General features: G+C 38.1%; 1 protein-coding gene across 1 annotated transcript in view; it reads right to left on the bottom strand.

Annotated features, from left to right (window-relative positions):
- The window catches only part of LOC127623091 (tenascin-like), a 69,316-nt gene that overhangs the window by 37,348 nt on the left and 6,169 nt on the right, over positions 1-25,799 (bottom strand). Inside the window, exons 2-10 of the mRNA XM_052097340.1 lie at positions 16,437-17,000; positions 14,366-15,679; positions 12,132-12,395; positions 11,005-11,120; positions 5,458-5,611; positions 2,431-2,700; positions 1,841-2,026; positions 1,647-1,736; positions 566-829 (exon numbers count right to left, since the gene is read on the bottom strand). Coding sequence (XP_051953300.1) covers positions 566-829; positions 1,647-1,736; positions 1,841-2,026; positions 2,431-2,700; positions 5,458-5,611; positions 11,005-11,120; positions 12,132-12,395; positions 14,366-15,679; positions 16,437-16,911 — 3,133 coding nt within the window. The 5' untranslated portion in view covers positions 16,912-17,000. The remainder of the gene's footprint in view (positions 1-565; positions 830-1,646; positions 1,737-1,840; positions 2,027-2,430; positions 2,701-5,457; positions 5,612-11,004; positions 11,121-12,131; positions 12,396-14,365; positions 15,680-16,436; positions 17,001-25,799) is intronic.

Raw genomic sequence — 25,799 nt, 5'->3', positions numbered from 1 at the left:
TAAGCTGGTAATTATCGGTTAACGGCCCAGAAATTCCATATCGGTGCATCCCTATTTTCAATCATTTTGGAAACCAAGGACGGATTACCGACCAGGTCATTGGGGACAGTGCCCAGGGGCCCTTGACTACCAAGGGGGCCCTTGACTACTTGGGGGTGCCCTGGGCTTGAAAGGTGCGTGATCTAGTTTGGTGACCCCCCCGCTTGAAAACCATTTTGGGCATGAATAACGACCACCCCCAACAACTTTTGGGTGGAGGGGGGCCCTTGGAGATTGGCCCCAGGGCCTTTGCAAGTCATAATCCGTCCCTGATGCTCTTAATGGACGTGTTTGACAGTTGCACTGCGTCTCGCTGTTTTTCAGTGTCTTTTCACACATTCAGTCTGAATGGCCCCTAAGACAGCTCATTCTATTTGGATATATGGGGAGCAAAAACACAAATAAAAGTTAGTCAAGATCATTTTCAAAACCACAATCTCTGATGCCCGTACCTGAAACATAACAAAAACATGACATAGCAATAAAGTGAAGAACTGTGGATCTCAATACAACTGGAAGCCCTCACCTGTCGACGCAGTCGTGGTCGAAGCAGCACTTCTTCTCCGATCGCGTTCGGCCACGAGGGTGATGTTGTAGCGCATGCCAGGTAACAACCCGTTCAGGGTGTGAGTGGTAGCAGCTGCAGGCAGCTTGACTTCGTTCCCTCGGCCGCCAGCAGAGATGAACGCCAGCTTGTAGTTGGAGATCTTGGCTCTGGGCCTCTTCCAGACCACTTCAAGAGTGGTTTCAGTGGAGTCTTGTACTTCCAGGTCTCGTGGTGCATCCAGATCTGTGTGGGTGGAAGTTCAGATATAAGAGCAGCTGTAGAGACTCACAATGCAGTCACTCATGGTGACAATCTGTGCTGCAATACAGTGTAGTTGTGATTCAACACAAAGTAATAAAACAAGTAGTTTTGCACGGCCTTTGATACCTTCATTCCACGCACACCACATTGTCTATCTATGTATGTGTACATGTCGTTAACAGAAACGCTTTATTTTAAGGGTTCACAGTAATGCACTAGTTAAGCATGAATAATTACTTGGTTCAGCCACCAAATCAGACAGAAGGAAACCATAAACGAACACTCAGGACTGCTGAGAGGAACAATGGTGGCCCCCCTGCCCACCCTCCAAGACCTGTACGTCTCCAGAGTGAGGAAACGTGCAGGTAGAATCACTTTGGACCCCACACACCCTGCCCACTTCCTCTTCGAACTGTTGCCCTCTGGTCAGCGCTACAGAGCACTGAGCACCATGATATCCAGGCACAAGAACAGTTTTTACCCTCAGGCTATTTTCCTCATGAACAATCAAACTGCCTCAGGACTCCCCCATAGTGCAATAATGTAAATACATATCTCATGTAATTCAATAACTGTACATACCCCACATATATTACCACTTGCACAAGTGCATACGCCATTCTGTTATATGTCCTATTATTTGTATGTCCATGTATACTCTTACCTTGATTTAATGTTCTGTGTGCACTTGTTTCTCATCACCAGAAAATAAATTCCTTGTGTACATGAGAACACTTGGCAATGAAGCTCATTCTGATATATGTAAGTACAAAGTTAATGTATAGAGAGATAATCTCACCAGTCAGAGCATTTGTAGTGGCTGGCTGACTCTCTCTCTCATTCTTAATAGCTGTGACGCCAATGCCAAACTCTGTACCAGGCTTCAGACCTGCAAAACATACAATAAACAACTGCTTAATTCAACACAACAGTTAATTTGACATCAATGCCGTCTCTAACAGTTTGGAAACAAGTGCATCTCAATGTTTGTACCAGTTATCGTGGCCCATGTTTTGTCTCCTGCTTCTCTAGGGAACATTTCTTCACCATGAGCACCTCCAGCGATCGGGCCATACTTTATTCGGTAGCCGTCGACTGATGAGCGGCTGTTTTTCCATTCCACTGTGATGCTGCTGTCTGTCTGGTCAACAACTTTGAGGTCAGTGGGAGAATCCAGGCCTAGGGTGATCATCAAACTTTATCAGTATTGATGCAACTCTTTTGTTCTTCAGTGTTTATTTGTGTTACACTCCTATGCCAAACTCCTACTTATATACATATTTATGGGAAATGGTAAACGGTCTGCACTTATATAGCACTTTTATATAGCACACACACACACACACCAATGATGGCAGAGCTGCCATGCAAGGTGCTAGCCTGCCATTGGGAGCAACTTGGGGTTCAGTGTCTTGCCCAAGGACACTTTGGCATGTGGAGTCATGTGGGACAGGAATCAAGCCGCCAACCCTGCGATTGGCAGCCGACCCGCTCTACCACCTGAGCCACAGCCACCCCTTATGGCTGTGTTCATATCACAAATCAATAATGGAGTTTAGACATCATCTCTAGAGTTTTGGTACCTGTGGTGAAGCTCTTAAAGATCGGTTCACTGGTCATGTCTCCCCTTGTTGAACTGACAGAAACTCTGTAGTCAGTATCGGGTTTCAGGTGTTCCAGGTTGTGCTGTGTGTTTGTAGCCGACAAGGTGACATTGCGACGGTCTGATGGGTCTGTGCTCGGCCCATATGACAGCATGAAACCATCCACCTGAGCTACAGGTCTAGACCAGGAGATCACTGCAGATCTGTCTGTCACATCATCAACATCAATCTGCCCAGGAGAATCAATTCCTACAGTAATAGGAAAGATTATATTCCGTTTAAAATAGTGTCCTTTAAGGCCAACAATAGCTTCACTAGATCCACACCTAGATTTTTACCAATACCGATTTTTATTTTCATAGTCTGTTTTTTTTACTCACTTTTTCACATAAAAAAAACATCATTAAAACCAGATAAATTCATTTGAGAAAGAAAATTGCATAACATTTAATAAATGTTTTCATAGAATATATTTTAATCTAATAGTTTTTTTCCCCCTTCATTTTTTAAGCATAAATTAAAAAAAAATGTGTTAGCTTAATGCTTAAAAAAACCAATATATTTACTGTATATTTATTTTTTTATGATTATATTCTGTTGGAAATAGTGTAATTAATGAAATGCAGAATAAATCCTTCACTTGTAATAACTCCAACAATAGCTTCACTAGATTTACACCAAGATTTTTACATTTTTACATGAATTTAAGAAAATAAATTCCAAAAATTATTTTTGTAATCAGCATTTGCCTCGTTTTTGTCATTCAGATATTTAGACAATTAATTGAAATATTAAAACAAGATGAATTCACTTGAGAAATAAAATTGCAAAAAATATTTTCATAGAATATATTGTGAATAAACAATTTTTTTCTAATCTAATTGTATTTTTTTTTAATAATATATCAAAGTAAATTTAGAGTGGTTACTGCTTTAAACAAAAACACAATAATATACTTATTTTTTGCAATTATATTCTGTTGAAAATAGTGATATTTATGAAATTCAAAACATATACTTCACTAGCAGTCTCTCACTAGACTTACACCAAGATTTTTACATTTTCTGAAGAAAATAAATTTCAAAGATTATTTTCGTAATTGTTTTCCCATTAGAAATATCGAAACATCATTAAAACAAGATAAAGTATCTTGAGAAAGGAAATTGCATAAAACGTTAAGACTTTTTTTCATAGAATATTTTGTTAATAATATTTATTTTTCTAATCTTGTTGTATTTGTTTTCTTCTTTTTGTAAAGCAAAAATCTAACAAAATTTAGTTAGGTTAATGCTTAAAATTATGAGAAAAAAAGATAATTTTCTGTTGAAAATTGTCATTTTTTAAATTCAGAACAAATCCTTCACTAGCGATAACTCCAACAATAGCTTCACACCAAGATTTGTACAATTTCTGAAGAAAATACATTCATAATATTATTTTCGTAATCATTATTTTGCCTTGTTTTATATTCAAATATTCAAACATCATTAAAATAAGATGAATTTACTTGAGTAAGAAAATTGTATAATACATTAAGACTTGCTTACATAGAAAACCCTGAAAATGTATTTTATTTTTCTAACATCTTTGGAATTTTTCTGTTTCTAACATAATTTAGTTAGGTTAATGATTAAAATAAGAAGAAAGAAAGAAAAGAAAAAGATTATTTTCTGTTGAAAATAGTGTCATGTTTTTTAATTCAGAACAAATACTTCACTAGCAATAACTCCAACAATAGCTTCACTAGATTCACACCAAGATCTTTACATTTTCTGAAGTTAATAAATTCCATAAAATCAGTATTTTGACATTTCCCGTTAAATTATATGTAATAAAGATTTACTTAAGAAAGAAAATTGCATAAGATATTGAGATAAATTTGTGAATTAATTCAATTTTTCATACAGTATATGCACTGAAAACATAATTTTCTAAATCCGTATTTTGACTTGTTTTCAATTAAAAATATACAGACTTCCTTAAAACAAGATGACATAAAATGTGCTGTAAGTGATGTTTATTTATCGAACATCATTGGAATTTCTTTTTGTTGTTGCTGTTTTTATATAGCATAAATCTAATAACATTTAGTGAGGTCAATTATTAACACGTATTTTTTTTTGTGTCTTAAAAATGTGTTATTTATAAAATTTCCAACATATGCTTAAATATCTAATTACTTCAACAATATCTCCAGTAGATTTAAAGCAATATGTTTATATTTTCTGAAGAAGAAGCATTCCAAACATCATTTTCATAGTCATATTTTGCCTTGTTTTCAATTTTTCTAACCTCATTGGAATTTAGTTGTTCTTGTGAATTAAGTTTATTTGTATGCTATTTTTCCATGCAGAAGTTTAATACTTTAGGGATAGATGTTTGAACAAACCTGTAACTAATGCTTTCCTTAGCAAAGACCACTAATACACTTGTTCAGGCCATCTAAATTGATTCAACGTCTCTAAAACCCTTTCGTGCACTTAATAGAACCAAGTAATGCATTGGGACACATATATCAAGTGAAACGGATTAACCACAACAGATACTGTGACAATCTGAACATATCTGAGCATTCAGGAAATACACTATCTACTGTCAGAAGTCAAGGCCCTACAAAGACACGTTATTTCTTGCTATCGCGGTTCTCATCTGTGCAATGGCTGTAAATGTCAAGTGAGACACATAGTTCTTCCAAAATTCTCACAGTTAAGCACTGAATTGGGCTGTTAAATCTCTTTTGGCCGGCCCACGCCAGACGTTTCGTGAGGTTAAATGATGGCCCTTCTTCGTTTTGGCCTTTCCAAACAGAAGGACCTCAAATTCTTTAGCGCTAAGATAGTTTCGCCTTCGACCTCCAAGACTTTAAAGCAGTTTCCCAGAAGCAGATCATGGCTGATACACACATAAATTACTGCATGGATAAAAAGCCATTCTGAAGCTTCTTTGTCACTTGAATTGTCTTCAGCGTTAACTGCAAGACTTTAATAAAGTAGGAAGGTTTGTTACTTGTAACTACAGTGGAGATTGTCTGAGGTCCTTTGGTGTTGTTCTTTATGACACCCACAGAGACTTCATACTCCTGTCCTGGGCCAAGTCCTGTTTGCTCGAAGTTGGTCTGAGAAGGTTTGAGTGTGTGCGCAATCTCCCCGTTGTCTTCTTTCTGTTATTGAGAAAAAATGAAAACACAGAAAGCTCAAATATTCCAACAAATTTTGTCTCATTTAAATCTTTTAATTCTTTTTTGGCGAAACCTATTAAAATGTCTAGCGCGCGATAAGTGTGAACATATGGACTATATTGAACACAAGCAAAGTGGTTCTTTTTATGGCTCCTTAAACGAGTCTATGATATCATGGCTGCGCCACTGACTCACACAGAGGAATGCCAGTTCACATCGTTGCTAATAAACAGTGATTATCATTTAAATCGTCTATTATTTTGTCTTAAATCGTTTAAAGATGGATGGACTCTAAATCAAGACACATGGCCGTATAACCCTGGCACCTGGGACTGTCTAATGACGAAACTGGTGTGTGAATCTTTGCAGTGAACTAAAGGTTGACATGTTATGTGCTTCCAGCTGGTACACGGCAAAATTTACAATCGGTTTTACTGTCAGTTATTAAACGAATGAAAGTGTTTCAAGTATTTAGGAGCTAGGGCAGGACTCTTCATTACTTCCTCTCGACAGCCAGATTATCCACAGGAAACCTTGAGGGGGGCTAAAACATTTTCACAATAATTGTTGATCTTTGTTCACTTTCACGGTACATGAAAAACAAAAATAACCCACCCTTAATTATATGCGTTTATTTACATAAAAATAGTCAGGGGTATCCAATGAAATTTAGAAACACTTTTCTTGCAAAGTTTAGCAAATTTTCACACTGGATGATCTTTGTTGCACATTTTTTTTTGCTGAGTTTTGAGCAGAGAGCGCTATGATGCAACAGGCCATGCACATTTTGTGTTCCCGGTCAAAAATGACCCGCCCACTAAGCCTGTTTATAAATCTCTCATATTGCATACATTATCACAAGATATTGCATTAAATTAGTTAATTTTATCAACTTTTTTTTATAATTATGAACACTTTTTTGAACATTAAAAAAAAAAAAATATATATATATATATATATATATATATATATATATAAAAATATATATATATATATATAAAAAAAAAATATATATATATATATATATATATATATTTTTATATATATATATATATATATATATATATATATATATATATATATATATATATATATATATATATTTATTTATTTATTTTTTTTTAAAAATACAAATAAAAAAATATGTATACATATATATATAAAAAAATATATATATATGTATATATATATGTATATATATTTAAAAAAAAATATATATATATATATATATATATATATATATATATATATATATATTTAAAAAAAAAATTTTTATAGAAGGAGGGACACTCCCTGTGGAAAACAAAGAATATATATATATATTTACATTATACATGAATAACCACTTGCTTTCTGAACAAAATAGGTGTCATTTTAAAGCTTAGAATCTGGACTTTACAATGCATATAGTTTATCTTATCAGTTCTTAAATAATGCTTTTTATTGTTTTTATTTTTATATTTAGAGTTGGTAGAACCATCAACAAGATGAGATTAACTGTGTTGAGGCGGTCTCAATTTGTAGAATGCAATGAGCAAATTTGATTCACTCAGAGGTCAAACTGCACTGAGATTTAGTGTATGAAATTCCCACAGACACACACAGATATAATAAACAGGAGTGTCTTTTTGACATGTTTTTCCTTATTACTTTCTGAAACATACATATAACATAGACATTGACATATTGTAACTAACAGCAGACTATCCTGATTCAAACGAGCCCAAATACAACATATGATCTTAAAATATTCCTTAAAGAGAGTACATGGAAAGATGATGCACAAAATGGTGCTCAACACACGATGTGTGTGTGTGTGTGTGTGTGAATTTGTGTGTGTGCGCGCACATGTCCGAGGACTTTGTGTGAGCAAATACACAAGCACATACAGTATGTGCTCACGTAACATATTGTACACAACAAGTGTGACAAAGTGATATAATCCTCCAATAAAAATTGAAAGAAAATGGTCCAAATGTTTTTTTTTTTGTGTGTGTGTTTTCAGATACCATATGTGAACAAAGTCAAGAATTCCAATTGGATTAAGTAAAAAAAATTAAAAAGTAATCTGGGTCAAAATGACTGGAACACAACAGAAGGGTTAGTCAAATTTTGCCTACTGTTTCCCAATGTAGTCGACTATGTGGCATTTAATATACAGTTTAGTGAGTTAGACCGATTTATCAGTTTTACCTATTAATCTGTGCCAATAGTTTATTTTTTGGAACTGTTGTGATCTGCAAATATCTATGCCTATAGTGTTTTTTTAATTCCTCTGTGTTCCTCTGGGCCAGCACTGGAGAATTCGATAGTTAGAACGGATTGGTTCTACAATATAACAGTGGCCTCTAGAAGTGAAATAAAACACCTCATCTAAATCTTTCCTCATTGACAACATTTTATGACCACAACTTCAATATATATTGTGTTATTTTGATTAAATAAGTCAAGTGTTCTAAATTGAAGTGAGAACATGCAAAGGAAAATGCAACTATATGGAAACATGCCCCGTCAGCAACTTCTTGTGAATAATAATAAACCTTGTTCCCCATTAAAGGGATAGCTCACCCAAATATCTCTCCTCATTTACTCACTCTCACGTCATCCCAGATGTGTGACTTTCTTTCTTCAGCAGAACACAAGTAAAGGTTTTTAGAAGAATATCTCAGCTCTGTAGGTCCATACAATGCAAGTGAATGGCCAAATAAGCACATAAAGGCAGCATAAAAGTAATCCATAAGACTCCAGTGGTTAAATACATATCTTCAGAAGATATGTAATAGGTGTGGGTGAGAAACAGATCAATATTTAAGTCATTTTTACTACAAATCTCCACTTTCACTTTTACATCTGAAAGTTACGTGGCACCTGTTCAGTTTCACTTTCACACCTGAAAGTGAAAGCTGAGGTTTAAAGTAAAAAAGGACTAAAATATTGATCTGTTTCTCGCCCTCACCTATCATATTTCTTCTGAAGATATGGATTTAACCACTTGATTTGTTTGGATAATTTATGCTGCTGGCCACCATTCACTTGCCTTAAAAGGACCAACAGAGCTGAGATAGTCTTCGAAAAATCTTCTTTTGTGTCCTGTAGAGGAAAGAATATCAGACACATCTGGGATGGTATAAGGTTGAATAATTGATCATTTTTGGGTGAACTATCCAGAGTGAAATCTGAAATCCTTCTGGTAAATAAAAAGCATATTTGGTCAATAATTCAATATAGAGCAATGTATTGGGCCAAGTCTTCATCGTTTCAAAATAAGAGTACCCGGAGTGTTTCGGCTTGTTTATAGTTAAATCTCCTGTGCTATGCACAAAATCTTTGTACTAAACCTCATTTTTTTCTGCTTAATATTGGGATAATAAACTGCAGCTTGAATTTTATTCGTTTTGTGTAGCCTCTATATCTGTGCCCATCATAGTAAGGAAAAAATATCAAACATTTTTAACATTCTATAAATCTATTTCAAAACTATCAGCCGATTAATCGTTTCCCACCAGCTTATTTATCGGTATCGGCAAAATCAACTATCGGTCAAAAATCACTTATTCGTTATTATAGTAAATAACGAATAAGTGAATGTGTGATGATTTTCAGAGATAACATGCATAAAATACAGTAATGCAGCTGACATGTATGTTGTCCCATGAGAGTGACAGTAAATACTGCAGAAATAAAAAAAACAAAACGTGTTTACATGCAACTTTATTATCATCAGGATTTTCTATAGCTTTTGTCGTCAAAACATAAAGGGACAAGCGCACAAATTTTGCGTACTTTGGATAACCCAGTAAGAACGTGTGTGTTATAAAGGTTTTATAGGCAATGCAAAATGGGGGGATTAGGCAAAAACTTACATTTCGTGATTTGGCAAGAAGACATGTTTTGCTAAAAGGAATTTCTGGGTTCAATAGAAATTATGATCAATCGACAGCATTTGTGGCTTCATGAAATAAGCTCAACATTTATTTCTACTTGTCCCTTCTTTAAAAAAACAAAAACAAAAGCAAAAATGATTACATAGAGGCTCTTACTGTACAATGGAAGTGCATGGGGCCAGTTTTTGGAGGGTTTTAAGGCTTATTTGAAGCTTATTGTGGCAGGGCGGAGGGCGGGGCCGGGTCATGATCCTACACACTCGGTCCCGTATTAAGCTAATCAAGCCTTCGAGAGGGATAAATGTCGACTGCAGAAGATCATGCAGGAGAGAGAGAGATCGTTTACGGACATGTCCGTCGTGTGTGTGTTTGTCCTTTGTTTCAGTTTATTATTAAAATATTATTTACATTGTCAAGCCAGTTCTCGCCTCCTCCTTTCCATTGATCCCTTTACACTGGTGCCGAAACCCGGGAAGGAGGAGGGATACGTCGCCACTACCGTCCACCCCAACGGAGCAGCTGCGGCCGTTTGCCGGGGCACGAGGAACCCAGCCGCCTGGAAGAGGACGATGGCCGCTGACCGCAAGGGGAGAAGAGGCTCCTAGCCGACCGCCTGGAGCGGCGCAGGAGTCGCCTACCGGCTGCTGAAACGCAACGGGTTTTGAGACCGCAGACCGCGAGCGGGGAGGGGCTCGCTGCTGACCGCCTGGAGCGGGAGAACCGCTGCCAGGGGCGGGGGATACCCCTTCTGTTCCCTGAGAAAGCGGCGGGGCGTTCCGTCCGCCAGGGGCTGGAGGTCTGCCTCTGATCCGCCCGGAGAGGCGCGGCTGTCGTCCGATAGAGGGTGGAGGAGTGGCCGAGGAACAAGCTACGGCGTATCGGAGAACTGGCGAGTAAGTGTTTTTTTTTTTCATCTCTCTCTCCTCTCTCTCACTGATCCTCTGCAGTCGACCTTTATCCCTCTCGAAGGCTTGATTAGCCTAATACGGGACCGGGCGTGTAGGATCACGACCCGGCCCCGCCCTCCGCCCTGCCACATTTATAATTTTATAAACACACTTCTGATAAAACGTATGTATTATTTAAGCTATAAAGTTGTTTATATCGTCGTTTTGCAGTGGACTACTGGTCTAGGTGGATAAGCTTCTAGTTATTTGTCACTGACGTTACGTCGTCATGGCAATAAAGTTGTAAAACTAGATATAACTTTACACAGAAAAGGTTCGTAAGCGATTTTTACCACACTGGTCATTTTTGTGGTTATCAACATTATGCCACAAATGCTGTCGATTGAGCTTAATTTATATTGAACCTGGAATATTCCAATAAACCGTTTATGACCTTACCAGGAAAACCATTTTAAGGCGTTTATTGTACATGTAACTGTTCGTTGTCTGCATATTAAGCATAATCAGTGTAAGAGCATGCAAACTGGCTCATTGTCTCCCAATTTGTGATTTCCATGGCGACAGCTTGTAAGATGGTACTAACAGTGTTGCGGAAAATGAGCTCCCAGCCGTCGAATGGAATGTTCAGCTGATCCCACAAAACGTCCACTGACGTTTCGCTGACAGATTTAAACTTCAGGCCTTCAGGCTGTGGCAGATCTAGAGGGAAATAATGCAGGCTAATTAGCAGTTTGTGATTCACAATATAATATTTAATAGAGTTTATTGGCAACATTCTGAGATGAATTCACAGTTGCTTGAGGCAATTAACTGGTCAACTATTGACTAATGCATATCATCACGTGTTTGTCCTTTTCTGCATATCGCGGCGCCGTTTTGTGGTCTGTTCTGCATTTTAGCTTATCGGGACCCATTCGGTCCATTTCACGGCTGACTCACCGGCCCGCTCGGTTCTTCTGATGGCCACAAAGTGTGTTGGCCCACCGGGAAAATGCCCGGTATGCCAGATTACCAGTCCAGCCCTGGCTGACTGTGAATACTACATTTCTACAATGGCATTGGTAACTGAAAACTACTGTGTTTTGACGATGCAGCATCCAGGCCACTAGGTGTCAGTGTAAGTCTTAAGTAAGTCTAGTGTAATACATCAACATACTTAAAAAAATTACTGAGTGCACCTTTAATAGATGGAGGCGTGTTTGAAAAAAATATTGACAATGGCTTCATTTATATATGCATGACGCAGCAGTATACCAGCACATATAACAACTGGATTGTGTTTTTTTTAGCTTGTTGCTGTCTACTTCCTACACAGGCAGCAACCTAACTGAAATGGAAACTCCATTCAAGTAACCGTTTTTATCTGCGTAATAAAAATAGCACTCCTAACGCTATGGTAGCTTCAACTCACAACTGACTTGAAAAGTGAGTTTCTTGCTGACATTATGCTAAGCTAATGATGTGATACTCAGGATTAAATATATGTATTTCACATTGAAATCTGGCAGTGCCTTCTCCGTGAAAAGTATATGCAATGCGGCCTTAAATTTGATTCAAAATGAAGTATCGAGAGCGTGCTTACAAATACTGCCTGCAGAGACAGCTTACCAGGTCTTAGAACAGAGCCTATACGTTTAACTGTGGCTAGGTTAAATAAATGATTGCATGTGTAGGTATTTGTGTAGGTATGATTAGAATGCGTAGACATACGTGTGGGCACTCTGGCACTGACTGGCACGCTCTTCTTGTTGTTGAGGATGGCATAAACATTGATCAAGTACTCAATACCAGGCTCCAGCTCGGAGACAGTTGCGAAGGTGCGATCTCCAGGCACTCGAAAGTCCACCTGCAGGCCGCCTGGTGATGTCGGGACGTAAGTAACCACATACTCCGTCACCAGCATCTCGTTATTCCATTTGAGGTCCACCTTCTCTGTAGTGACATCAGTGATACTCAGGTCTTTTGGTGGAGAGACTGGAAAAGATATTAAAGGTTTGTTTACGTCATCGTTATTCAGAGGCAGACTGGGAAGAGAATTCAGCCCTGGATTTTACATAGAAACTGGCCCAAACCTCCAAAGAGGGGGTTGGGGGGTTGATTATTTGACCTTTGGTGCCGAGTGGTAGGAAAATTGTTTCCACTGTGGTGACTGGGAAACATCCAATCAAACTGTTGAAAGGTTTGTATTAAGCAACATCAAATAAATGCACTTCGCAACTCATTAATGGGAGTTTTTGGAGCTTTTGACTTGATTTAGTTATTTAACAAAGTCTGCTTTGCCCTTCACCACTAATGGTCCTCTATACTGTATATACTATTTTTTCACAGGCACACATCTGCTATTAGTCAAAACGTGAGATCTCTTCTCTCAATGTACAAAAAATCTATCTAACAAACAGCGTTTTAACTTTTTTTCTGTTCTGCACACAAACCTATTAATATAGTTTTGGTGTGTGTTTTACACTTTTGTTGTTTATCAAAGAGCAATCTGAACATCTAATTTTGTGTATTATGGAAGAAAGAAAGAGATAAGGGTTTGGAACAACTGAAGGAACAATATATATGTAAAACATCTAAAATAATGTTTCAGGGGCCATTAACACAGGACATGTTTTTGCACCCATCTGAACTGTTTAAAATGTTTTTTCTATGTTAACAAGAGCTAGAAAAACATCTTTGATGTCCATTGCAACACGTCTCATTGTTTTTAAGATGTCATGCCAAGTTAAAAGAACTTTAACTTTGTCAAATTCAAGGAGACGCCAGCATGCTGTGCAAGAACTTGCTTTAAAAGCAAGAACGTGTTATGTGTGAACGGACGCTTAGTGAGTCAAATTTACAAAAAGAAAAGAGAACGTTTGTGCATTGATGAAAATCGAGCCAAAGCTATTGGTAGGGTAAAAATGGATGCAAAACAAGTCAGTGAGTTAAATTCATGGAACACATTTGTTGATTTATTTAGTGATTTAATGACTTATTTAAGAGCAAATGCTTTTAATACAATGCAAATAATAATAATAATAATTATTATTATTTTCTAAACTGTCAAGATCCATTTACTTGAGAAGCAAAATGACATAAGATATTTTGTCTTGTTTTCAGATAAATCTAACTAAATTTAGTAATGTTTATGCTCATAAAAAGAAATAAACTATTTGCCAATGGGGTAAGAAAACAATTATTCAAAGGAAAAGGTCATTTTTTTGTTGTTGTTTTAACAAAAACCCCACTAAATTGTATTATATTCCTCTAAAAACAAGACTTGGGCCCTATTTTAAGAAAGGTAAGGCTGTATGACACTATGTCATACACGCAAATTCAGAGTACACGGCCATTAAATTTTTGTATTTTCTTGCAAGTCTAGACACAAGTGGGTTGGCGAAGTTTGCGCGCAAAGTGCTAACGGGCTAAGTGAAATTTAATTTGGAGGTTCTTCTCTGTTTATTGCACCGTCCACTTGACCTATTTTGTTTTTTAGGAAAATAGCAAGTTGCGCTTTAAAGAACTTCATAAACATACAATACACCCACAGTTTGCGCGCATACACCCACAGATAGTGCAAACACTCCCACCCAAGGACACTTGTGCTTTGCTCTGGCAAAAAAATTGCCCTTAGAATAAGCGTTCTCACGAAAACTTGGTTAGAGTCCAATATCTTGTCTTTCTTCTTCAATATTTGTTTTTCTTGTTTCAAGGATAGATATTTTTACCAGAAAATATGACAAAAACATTAAGAAAATTATAATTTTTTGCAACGTACATTATTATTTATTAAAATATTTAATGATTACGTTTTGGATTTGATTTTGAGATATTTGGCCCTCCATATTAATTTATCACCATAAAAAGCAAAGAAATTCATCAACTCATCTAGCTGAAACTTAAGAGTTTACTTCAACAATGCTAATTAACAATTAAAAGTAATTTTTAAATAATTGTCTAACCTTCTGAGCAATCCTCGCCAATGTAGCCTTCATCACAGGCGCAACGGCCATCCACACATTGACCCGCACCACTGCAGTCGTTCGGACAGCGTCTTCCTTGACAATCGTCTCCAGTGAAACCCTCATTGCAAACACATTTTCCGTTAACACAGAGTCCGTGTTGATTACAATTTCCAGGGCATGCAGAAACAGAGCAGTCCTGCCCAGTAAAACCTTCCGGACACACACAATAGCCCTCCTCACAGCGTCCACGGCCGAGACAGTCATTCGGGCATCTCTTCTGACTGCAGTCCTCTCCGGTGAAGCCTTCATCGCAGACGCACTGCCCTGCGACACAGCGTCCACGGTTCAGGCAGTTGCTGGGACAGCTCAATTCAACACAGTCTTCGCCGGTGAAGTCTGCAAAGCAAACGCACTTCCCATCTACACATTGGCCTTGACCATAACAATCCGATGGGCAAGTTTTGATGCTACAATCCTCGCCGCCAAATCCCTCTTCACACACACACTGTCCATTAAAACACTGCCCTCGGTTGTTGCAGTTATTAGGGCAGCTAAGTTCCGAGCAGTCGTGCCCTTGGAAATCAACGTTGCATTCGCAACGGCCGTTGATACAGCGCCCTCTGCCATTGCAGTTATTCGGGCAGGATAGTTTACTGCAGTCCTCTCCGTGGTAACCCGTGTCACAAATACACACACCGTTGAAACAGCTCCCCCTATTTTTGCAATTGTTCGGACAGGTCAAGCTGGAACAGTCCTCGCCCGAGTAGCCAGCATTGCATACGCAACGTCCGCCAATGCAGAAACCTCGTCCTGAACAGTCATTGGAACAGGTGAGCTCCCCACAGTCATCTCCGGTGAAGCCTATGTCGCAATAACATGTCCCGTTGTGGCAACGTCCACGATCGTAGCAGTCATTCGGGCAGATAAGTTCCGAACAGTCGAAACCTGTCCAGGGCTCATCGCACATGCACTCACCGTCAACACAACGGCCGCGGCGCAAGCAGTTGTTCAGGCAGGATGACTCGGAGCAGTCTTCACCAGTGAAACCCTCTTTGCAAACGCATGCCCCATTAACGCACTGTCCATTTTCTCCGCAGTCAACACGACAGTCCTCCATGCTGCAGTCTGCACCCGTGAAGCCATCGAAACACTCGCACTTTCCGTTTATGCAACGACCCTGGTCACTACAGTCGCCAGGACAATCGGAAATGGTACAGTTAGGGCCTTTCCATCCTGGCTCACAGATACAACCGCAGACGTCAGCGCTGTAGTTTCCATGACCGCTGCAGTAGGGCTTAGTTCCTACCGAACCTTAAGGATCAGAAGATATTATGTATATTATATTAGCCAGTTATGTTAGCAAGTTGTTAGCAACATATATCTTTTTAAAACATGGCAGCTTTAAAATTTGCATTTGAGGTATGACTATGGGAAATAATTGATTGTAGAACAACACGTCCAAGTATCTTCAAGTGATGTTTACCACAGACCTTATTTTACTCATAAATTGGAAAACCCCCATTATAAAAATCCAAGGGAAATTCCCAAGGGAACCAATGGAGAATTATCCTTCGGGTTCAACAACATATTGAAGTCATGACTGAACATCTCCATTAATAAATTACCCTTAAATCTGTTTAGATTTAATAGTAAAGTTGAACCCTTAACTAGCATTTACAATAATTAACCATAGTAACTATAATTTATGCCAAAATAGCAGTTATGAAAATGGGACCTTCTTCAAACTGTGTAAGGTTTCACATGACATGACGACAATGCATAAATGACGAAGACATGCCCCATCGCGGCAGTTTCTACAGACATCGCTAATGCCGTGAAAATTGATAATAAACATACACAATAACAATCACTTTTCAGACATATGTCTGTAAAACGAATCCCATCTGCATGGACCGTATTCACAATAGCATCTTATTTGATTTTTGACAAGAATGACAATGCTATTAAACTGGTCCAACAGAACGGACTAAGTATATCTTCAACGCTGTATAGGTTGAACAGTTAAGTAGTCCACTGTCAATCAAGTATCTAGTAAACTGATTTGTACCTGTGACCTGTGCACTGCAGCAGGTGGATTCGGCATTGCATTGTTCCCTTAGTGTGGACACCTCACCCTCCAACATATCCAGTCGACTCAAGAGGTCCTTCAGGTCAGGCAGTCCATCCGTACAACCACAGGCCTGCTTGGGAACGTTGATGCGATGGGTGAAGACGATCTGATTATGTCCATCCATCGTGTGCTCCGTTATGTCTGAGCCAGAAGATGCGTCACTTTGCTCAAGATCTGAACCTCCAGGAGAATCCAGGTCCACCGAGCACAAAGAGCTGCCTGGGACTTTAATGTTGTAAACGTGGTTGAAAACGACTGGTTGGGAAGGATTTGGGAGCGTTACGTTGTGCGTGCCGGGAATCGTTAGCGCTTCCCTTCGGTGTCTGATCATCTTCTTTACGAGGCCGGCATGATTAAGAGCCAGCAGAATGGCCATAATTAAACAGCTGAGATTCAGGCCTCCTGATCCCATGATTAGAAAGTGTAAAGATCGTCAGCACAAGTGGATGCCGGTCTTGGCAAGAAAAGGTCTGTCTAGTGAATCTGAATTGATGTCGTCTCCTGTGAAGCACAAAAACAAATAATGATCAACAAACGAAAGAGAAAATGCAGTACCACAACAATGGATTTGTTCACAATGCAGGGGAAATCCATTTTCTTTGACTGACTGTTCAGAGTTCAAGTTACATGTGGCCGGATTCAATCTTTTCAGTTCAGACTGCAGTTGCACATTAGTATTCATAGTAAATGGAAGTGCAACGTAGTGCAGCGTAGTTCTAGCTGGAAGACTAGCAGCTGTACATCATCACTTCATTAGCGGGGTAATTCCTAGCCAATCGCATGTAAGCCATCGCTTTATAAGTCTGATCACAATCTATCACATTGCTGTTTCAGTGTGCTAACACGGCAACCTCCACCACCCCACCACCACCAGTTGAGCCCTGTCCCCGCACGGGGGTAGGCTCCTCGCCCCTGCCTCCTATCTCCGGCAGGATATGACGGTTCCGGGCACAACTCCCTCGGACCGCCGGACAGGGCCTACACCAAAGAGAGACACATTACTTTGTTTTACATCTATCAAATAAATGGCATCTTAAACCTCACTCAAGCCTGCGTGTCTTCCTGATAGAACAATGCAAACTTTAGTAGGTTCAACATGTGAGAGAATTTAGCAATGGATGAAACCACATGAAATCCAATCTGACCATTCAGACGAAGACGCATTAACAAAAGTCTAATTTTAAGGTTCGAGCTAGTGAAAATCTGAATTCATGTGTTTTTTCTTTTTCTTTTTGTCTTTCTCTTCAGACCACAAAAAAGCTAAACGTATTTCAAATTTAAATGGATTTGACTTTGGATTTAATTTAGAAAATTGTATTTTGCTGCCATAGAAATGTTCTGGGAAACCCTTTCTTTTGAAGCATTGATTGTTTTTACATATTGCTCATGATGGGTAGGAAAAACTGTGTCATCTGTAAAAATGATTGATTGTTAATATAGTCAATCCAACAACTAAAGGGCGAGTTGAAAGTCTGTATAAAGTGAATAGAAAGAAGAGCAGAATATGATATTTAGTTGCATGATATCCTACAGAACAATGCTTTCATCTCATCATTGTTAGAATATAATCTATGTTCATTCTTCAATTTAAACTCACATTAACTCCTAAAAAGATTCATAAAAATATCGTCTCTTTTCTTTGAGCATATTAATAAGAATCTGTCTTTCCGTTCTGCAGCTTTGAGCTGCTATGACTTCATATCTGGACACGAGAGCTGTGTAATTTGTGGATGGTGGATTTGGGCCAGAGTCTAATTTCTCCTCCGCTGCGTGGGAAAGCTCATCTGAATCTTGATGTAGATGTCCGTGCAGCCTCCACATGTCTCCAGTGACTGAGCGTGTGCGATGTTGGAGAGGAAAACTTGACTGCAGGGACCTTAGTGTGATTCAAAAGAGCCATCAGCTACCCATGCTGCACGCTCCATACACCAACAGCCAGAGAGACTTCCTGTTTCTACCGTGAAAGCGCCACATCCAAAAACCAATGACTAGCCTTGTACCAGACGTTAAGGTTTGAACAACATGCACTGTATTGTACAGAAGAAGAGCTGATATTTACTTAACGGAACAGTGCAAATCCAAAAGGTGCATTTAAAGGCACATTGAAGAGATGGTTCACCTAAAAGAAATTATCATTCTCATTTACTCACCCTCATTTTAACCTCAGTAAAACTATTATTTTTTACCATAAACCTTTTGACGACCACAATACATTTAAAAATAATAAAAAAGCTGTGCAATACTGTGTCTGCGTAGTGTACAGCACTCTGTGCATGCACGTGTGAACAAGCGTCTCTCGTGAGCGTGCCAGATTTATACTAAATAAGGACTTACATTTTTGTTTGTTTCTCACCTAAAGCGATCGTATCACTTCAGAAGACATGAATTAAACCCCCCGAGTCCTCTGGAATACTTTTATACCTTGATGTCCTTTTCGGAGCTTGAACGTTTTGGACACCATTGATCTGCATTGTATAGACAAAAAACCAATCATATCTCCATCGGGCATACTGGGCATTTTCTCGGTGGGCCGACGCACTTTTGGGCCGTTCAGGGGCGGAATGTCCATCGGGAGAACCGTGCGGGTTCTCGATAAGCAACAATGAGATGCCGCGTTATGCAGAACATATCACAAACGACGCAGCGATATGCAGAAAAGGACAGCGAACACCCCCCACCCCCCGCTCAACAGTTGGGCAAGTTGCCATGCCGATTTCTCTTCCCAGTCCAGCCCTGATCTCCATCAAAGTATCTACGTTTGTGTTCTGCAGAAGAATGAAAGTAATACGAGTTTTAAATGGCTGAAGGTGAGTTTTTGATAAGAGTCCAACTTTTTGGTTGAACTATCCCTTTAACTCGCATACACCATTACTAATGTACCATACACACTGAATACACCCGAGAATACACCCGAGATGTATAGCCCAACTACAGATTCAACTGATTGTTTTAAAACTGACATTTAAACTGACTAAGTGGTCTGTAATTATACTATCAACACCTGCTACTCCAACAATGGACATGCTTGTTTGCTTGACATTCACATAATTGTATTATCCAATCACAGCGCTCTGATCTAACATACGACCAATGGTACAGCAACATCCAGTTTGCAGTGTGTAAATTAAATTATAAAGTACCCATGATTTTGTCTTTGTGGCAAAAGGAAGCATGAATCTGTATTGGCTGTAATGGTCAATAGTTAATTTTAACGGTCAAGGCTATAAGGCTTCTCACATTGACAGATGCTTTGAAACCGTAATAGGCTGCAATCCAGAACACACTGTAATGGCTTGGTTCCACTATAATCATCAAGCCTGTCATTAGTAAATGTTATTAATTAGAAAAAGACCCATTATTATGCCTTTCTTAATTTTCTTCTTTTGCCATTTTAATCACACGCAGAGTAGCTAAGAGTGATGTTGGATTTATTGTCTAGAAGTTTGGCCAAAAGACCTAATATTTCACTTTTATTCCTCTAAATACATTTGCCTTTGATTTCGCTGCATCGTGTGAAACGTTTCTATTGACGCTAATTCTTACAGCCTGTTTTAAATGGTGACTGGTTTCAACAAGGCAATTTCTCTCTATTGGAAAACATTCCGCTGATTAAACACAAACCATTTCTTCTCATGGACACTTTTCTTTGAGGAGGTTTAGGTTAATAAGACAGTGGAGTATAATACATTGAGTAGATGGTGTATCCTACAGGGTCTTGCACAGTTCTATTGTTACAGGTGTACATGTGCTTTTCATTTACACGGCTGCTGGTTAAATACACACCATTAGTAGCTGTAAAGTGCTTTAAAGTTTGCATTTTACATAAGGAAAATCTTTTTCACAGATATTTATAAGGATAAAAGTGGATGGATGGATGGGTCAAAAGTTCCTCATGCAAGTTACACACAATATAAGTGGATGGATGGATGGACAGACAGACAGATAAGAAAGATAGGTGGGTGAATGGATGGATGGATGGACTGACAAATATTTATAAGAATAAAAAGTGTATGAATGGATGGATAGGATGTGTGAAACGTTCCTCATGCAAATTATACATAATATATGTAGATTGATAGATGGATAGATAGACAGACAGATATTTATACTTATAAAAAGTGGATGGATGGATGGATGGATGGATGGATGGAAGGATGTGTCAAAAGTTTCTCATGCAAATTTTACATAAAATAAGTGGATGGATGGATGTGTCAAAAGTTCTTCATTCAAATTATAAATAATATATGTAGATTGATAGTTGGATAGATAGATGGACAGACAGACAGATATTTATACTTATAAAAAGTGGTGGATGGTTGGATGGAAGGATGTGTCAAAAGATCCTCATGCAAATTATACATAATATATGTAGATTGATAGATGGATATATAGATAGACAGAAAGATATTTATATGGATAAAAAGTGTATGAATGGATGGATGGACGATGGATGGCGATGGATGGATAGATGTGTCAAAAGATCCTCATGCATGTTCTACATAAAATAAGTGGATGGATGGATGGATGGATGGATGTGTCAAAAGTTCCTCATGCAAATTTTACATAAAATAAGTGGATGGATGGATATGTCAAAAGTTCTTCATTCAAATTATACATAATATATGTAGATTGATAGTTGGATAGATAGATGGACAGACAGATATTTATACTTATAAAAAGTGGATGGATGGTTGGATGGAAGGATGTGTCAAAAGTTCCTCATGCAAATTATACATAATATATGTAGATAGATAGATAGATAGATAGATAGATAGATAGATAGATAGATAGATAGATAGATAGATAGACAGACAGATATTTATATGGATAAAAAGTGTATGAATGGACGATGGATGGATGGAAGGATGGATAGATGTGTCAAAAGTTCCTCATGCATGTTCTACATAAAATAAGTGGATGGATGGATGGATGGATGGATGGATGAATGTCAAAATTTCCTCATGCAAGTTATGCATAATATAAGTGGATGGACGAATGGATGGATGGACGTATGGATAAAATTATAAAGTACCAATGATTTTGTCTTTGTGGCTAAAGGGAGCATGAATCTGAATCTGTAATGGTTATAATAGTCAATAGTTAATTTTAACGGTCAAGGCTATAAGGCTTCTCACATTCATAGATGAACACAAGGTAATTGCTTGGTTCCACTATAATCATTAAGCCTGTCATTAGTAAACGTTAATAATTAGAAAAAGACCCATTATTGTGCTATTCTTCATTTCTTCACGCAGAGTAGCTAAGAGTGATGTTGGATTTATTGTCTAGAAGTTTGGCCAAAAGACCTAATATTCCACTTTTATTCCTCTAAATACATTTCCCTTTGATTTCGCTGCATCGTGTAAAACGTTTCTATTGACGCTAATTCTTACAGTCTGTCCTAAATATTGACTGCTTTCAACAAGGCAATTTCTCTCTATTGGAAAACATTCCGCTGATTAAACACAAACCATTTCTTCTCATGGACACTTTTCTTTGAGGAGGTTTAGGTTAATAAGACAGTGGAGTAAACTACTCTGAGTAGATGCTGTATCCCACATGGTCTTACTTGCACAGTTCTGTTGTTACAGGTGTACATGTGCTTTTCATTTACATGGCTGCTGATTAAATAAACACCATTAGTAGCTGTAAAGTTCAGTAAAGGTTGCACTTTACAGGATGAAAATCTTTTTCACTTCTTGATGTATAACTCTAGAATATTACAGAATGTTAGGATGGATGGATGGATAGATAGAAAGTTAAGAAAGTTTTTTGAAGAATGTCATGAACTCAGTATGAAGATTTTTACATTTCCCAAAGAAAATGAGAGTAGGAGAGAAAGTATTTTTTACTCTAAAAATAAATAAATACACACCTGACCTTAAAACAAGGAACTGTCCACTTCATGTATCCCTACTGACAGGTTCATCACCCCCCTTCAAACCTTTACAAGGGCAACCCTTTGACCCTACAACCCTTATTGGCCAGTTCAAGCATCCCTCAAGAATAATGTGAAGGATCTGTAACTTGACAAGAAAAACTCTTCTCAACCTAACAGACGAGTTTATGAGATCGTATACACAGCATGCGTACTGTAAAGTTTAAATACAAGCCAGTGATTGGATCACTAAGGAACAAAGTCAGGTTGAGGAACAAAGGTTCCAGTTCAGTTCATACTTATAGAGGATGTGAACATATTAACGTGGGGTTGAATTTCACAGGCCATTCTCCAACATCTGGTCAGAGTTTCTGGAGAATACTGGCTAAAACTGGAAATCACTACACATTTCACGTGTTACTAATCTCTAGTAGTATATGTTGTGTGACAAAAATATGTCAACTTGTAGAGATTCTAGTATATCATTTTAAACACGAATCTAGAATACTTGATTCTGATTGGGGGATTACTGCATTCACTAGTCAAATATTTCTGAATACTAACCATTGTCCATAGCATCACTGTATAACTGACTGCTTGTCCAGACAATCTACAGTATGTTTCCTACATAGGGGCCATTCAGACTAAACTAGACTGTGCTACAAAAATCTAGACGTAGTGCAATAAATTATGCCCATGTGTGTATATATTTGGTAAGATATGTAATAACGGAATCATTTACAATCAACCAGTCATTATTGCAAAATAAACCCCTTGCAGTTCATTCTTGGGTTGTTCATTTCTAGCAAAAATAATTACAGTAGGTAGTCAACCAGAATGACCCTTATGTCCATGATAAGTACACTCATGTCACATGTGAAACTCGTTCACCACGTCAAATGGTTTTTAATCAAAATGCTACTTACAAAATGAGTTTTGATGCGTTAATCTCTCACCTATAGATAATCCATGGTTATTGAGCCTTTTTGGGTTTAGAGCTGCAAATGCACAACTGCCACAGTAACTGTGATGGTACTGGATGAGTACCATCTGTACATTGTGCTAAATACTGTACATACTGTAATGGTACTGATTCCTAAAATGACTCACAATTTAATATACGACTTTGGTTAGACTGCCCATTCTAGAAGATAACCAATTTGTAAAATCATTAGAGAATAAAGGCTTCATGCATATAAACTGTTAATAAACTGTTAAGATAAAAAGGGAAATCCTTCTCTACCGTTCTGGTTTCTGGAACACATATCAGTGCTTTCTTTAAGTTATAATCCAGAATTACTCTCACTTTATTAGTTCCCCTGTCCTGGCAACAGAAAGGGAAATTTCCCACCTGGACAACAGGGACTAGGAATGTTGGCCTCAGTATTCGGCCATCTGTTTTGCCTGGTGCACAGCGAAGACTTGTGTGCATGTGCGTGTCACATACGCATTTAGACTGGAAAAGCTAACCGTTTTAACCGTTCAATACATTCCACACAAAGCAAATATACAATTTCGTGGAAGCCTGGAGCTCATGGATAAACTATACATTGCAACCCTAGGGCAGGAAATATCCATCTTCTCTCCCTCAGAAGGCTACAGTAGACTATGTTGTATATACAGTACAATATGAACACTCTAACATGTTTAGTCTTCTGCCAGTGGGCGATTATAAGACTTTGACTGATGCCTACAAGTAACAAATTGCAACATACTGTTTTTCTTGCTTATTCAGTGAAGGATATAGATAGTTCTTTGTATTAAATACTGAAAAATGAGTATGCATCTACAGTAATCCTATGTATAAACTGAAAAAGAATGACCAGAGACTAATAAAACAAACATACATACAACATTTAGCCAGCCCTTTGCAATAAAATTCATCCAAAGTTCACCTAAATCTGTCGAGGACTACTTTTCCAATACTTTTGATCCTTTTGATATGGAACATTTTAATAACATGTGACACGCACATACCCACTTCTACCTGAATGATTGTTTATATCAGCCTCATTTCTGGACGGAAAGATATTTTATGGTTCTGCAAATCGATGCTATCCTCATTAAGGCAACCTCCAGGATTCTCCAATTTCACTAAACTGCCAAATACTTTGGGAACGCTGAGCGTAATGAGGATACCATCAGAGAATTGCCCCTACATGACGCAGTCTCTTAAGTAAGTAAGAACTTTCACAGTGAAACGGATACTCCAGACATGGATTCTCACATCTTCAGTGGCCGCTTACAAAAGAGATGACTGATGCACATTAAATAAGTTGGAAGAGCTCCATCAGTATCAAGCCATCTGTACTGTGGATTCACATGCAATCCACTATCCAGACCTGTCTGACTAGACTACCAGAGATTTATGGGTTGTAACTAAGCGGTTATATTAAAGAATACTCATGGGAACAAAGACCCTAGAACATACCATCTGACTGGTTTGAGCACCAGCTGTCCTGTCCAGATCACTGGGTGTAGTTGAATAAAATAAAATAAAATAGCTAAAACAGAATGCATAGTATGGTAGTGCACCATTCTGGACATGCCAATGGAAATCAAGGAGTATATTGTATGTTCTAAGTATGTCTGTCTTGCAAATAACAGCTTTGCATGCAACTTATTCTTCATTCAGAAAATGTAACCATGTCCAAGTGCATGAAACTTGGATTAGGAGTAGTATGCACATTTACCCTATGCACAGAGTACTCAGATGACCAACTGTATTTGAAAAAATATGCAGTATACAGCCAGAGCACACAGTGCCAATGGCTCCATTTGCAGTGTGAACAAATGAACCAGAAGCAAAAACACATTTTTCTTCAAAACTGGAGCAAAACATTTGAAATAGTTTTAGTAGATACCGGTTGTTCCGTGTCAACAGGTCCCCGGCTTAAAATGTTGTTTTGATCATTTTTTTACTGGTGAAATAAATACATAAATAATGATGAAAGACCACATTTTAAATGACATGGATCACAATTTACTGAACAATCCATTATGTTGTAGAGGGGGGTCAAATGACAAATTGGAGCAAATGATATTAGAGAAAAACTACAGGTAAACAAAATAACAAATGTAATTTCTTTATTTTTCCACATGCATAGGTTCAATCAGTTTATCCAGCATCCCTTGTTGCAATATATGCCAATGGTGTGAGTTCAAAAATGGGAAAAAAAAACACTTTTTTGTTGTTTTTCAAACATTTGGGTGCCTATTGGGTGCACACAAACTAGAGCGTAACGGTGACCACCCACTTTTTCAGCCCTCTGGGTTCCGGAAGTATTTTCCCCATTCAATTATTCCATGGACTTTTCATAAAATCCTTCGTAAAAGAGTTGTGAGCCATGAACAAAACCAACCAGCTCCGATGTGAATCACAACATCACAAACATTGTTTTGAAGCAAAGAAGTATTTGAAA

The sequence above is a fragment of the Xyrauchen texanus genome, chromosome 3, assembly GCF_025860055.1.
Source record: "Xyrauchen texanus isolate HMW12.3.18 chromosome 3, RBS_HiC_50CHRs, whole genome shotgun sequence".
NCBI classification, from domain to species: domain Eukaryota; kingdom Metazoa; phylum Chordata; class Actinopteri; order Cypriniformes; family Catostomidae; genus Xyrauchen; species Xyrauchen texanus.
Note: the sequence above shows the minus strand (reverse complement) of the source record. Positions and strands in the feature narration are given on the sequence as shown.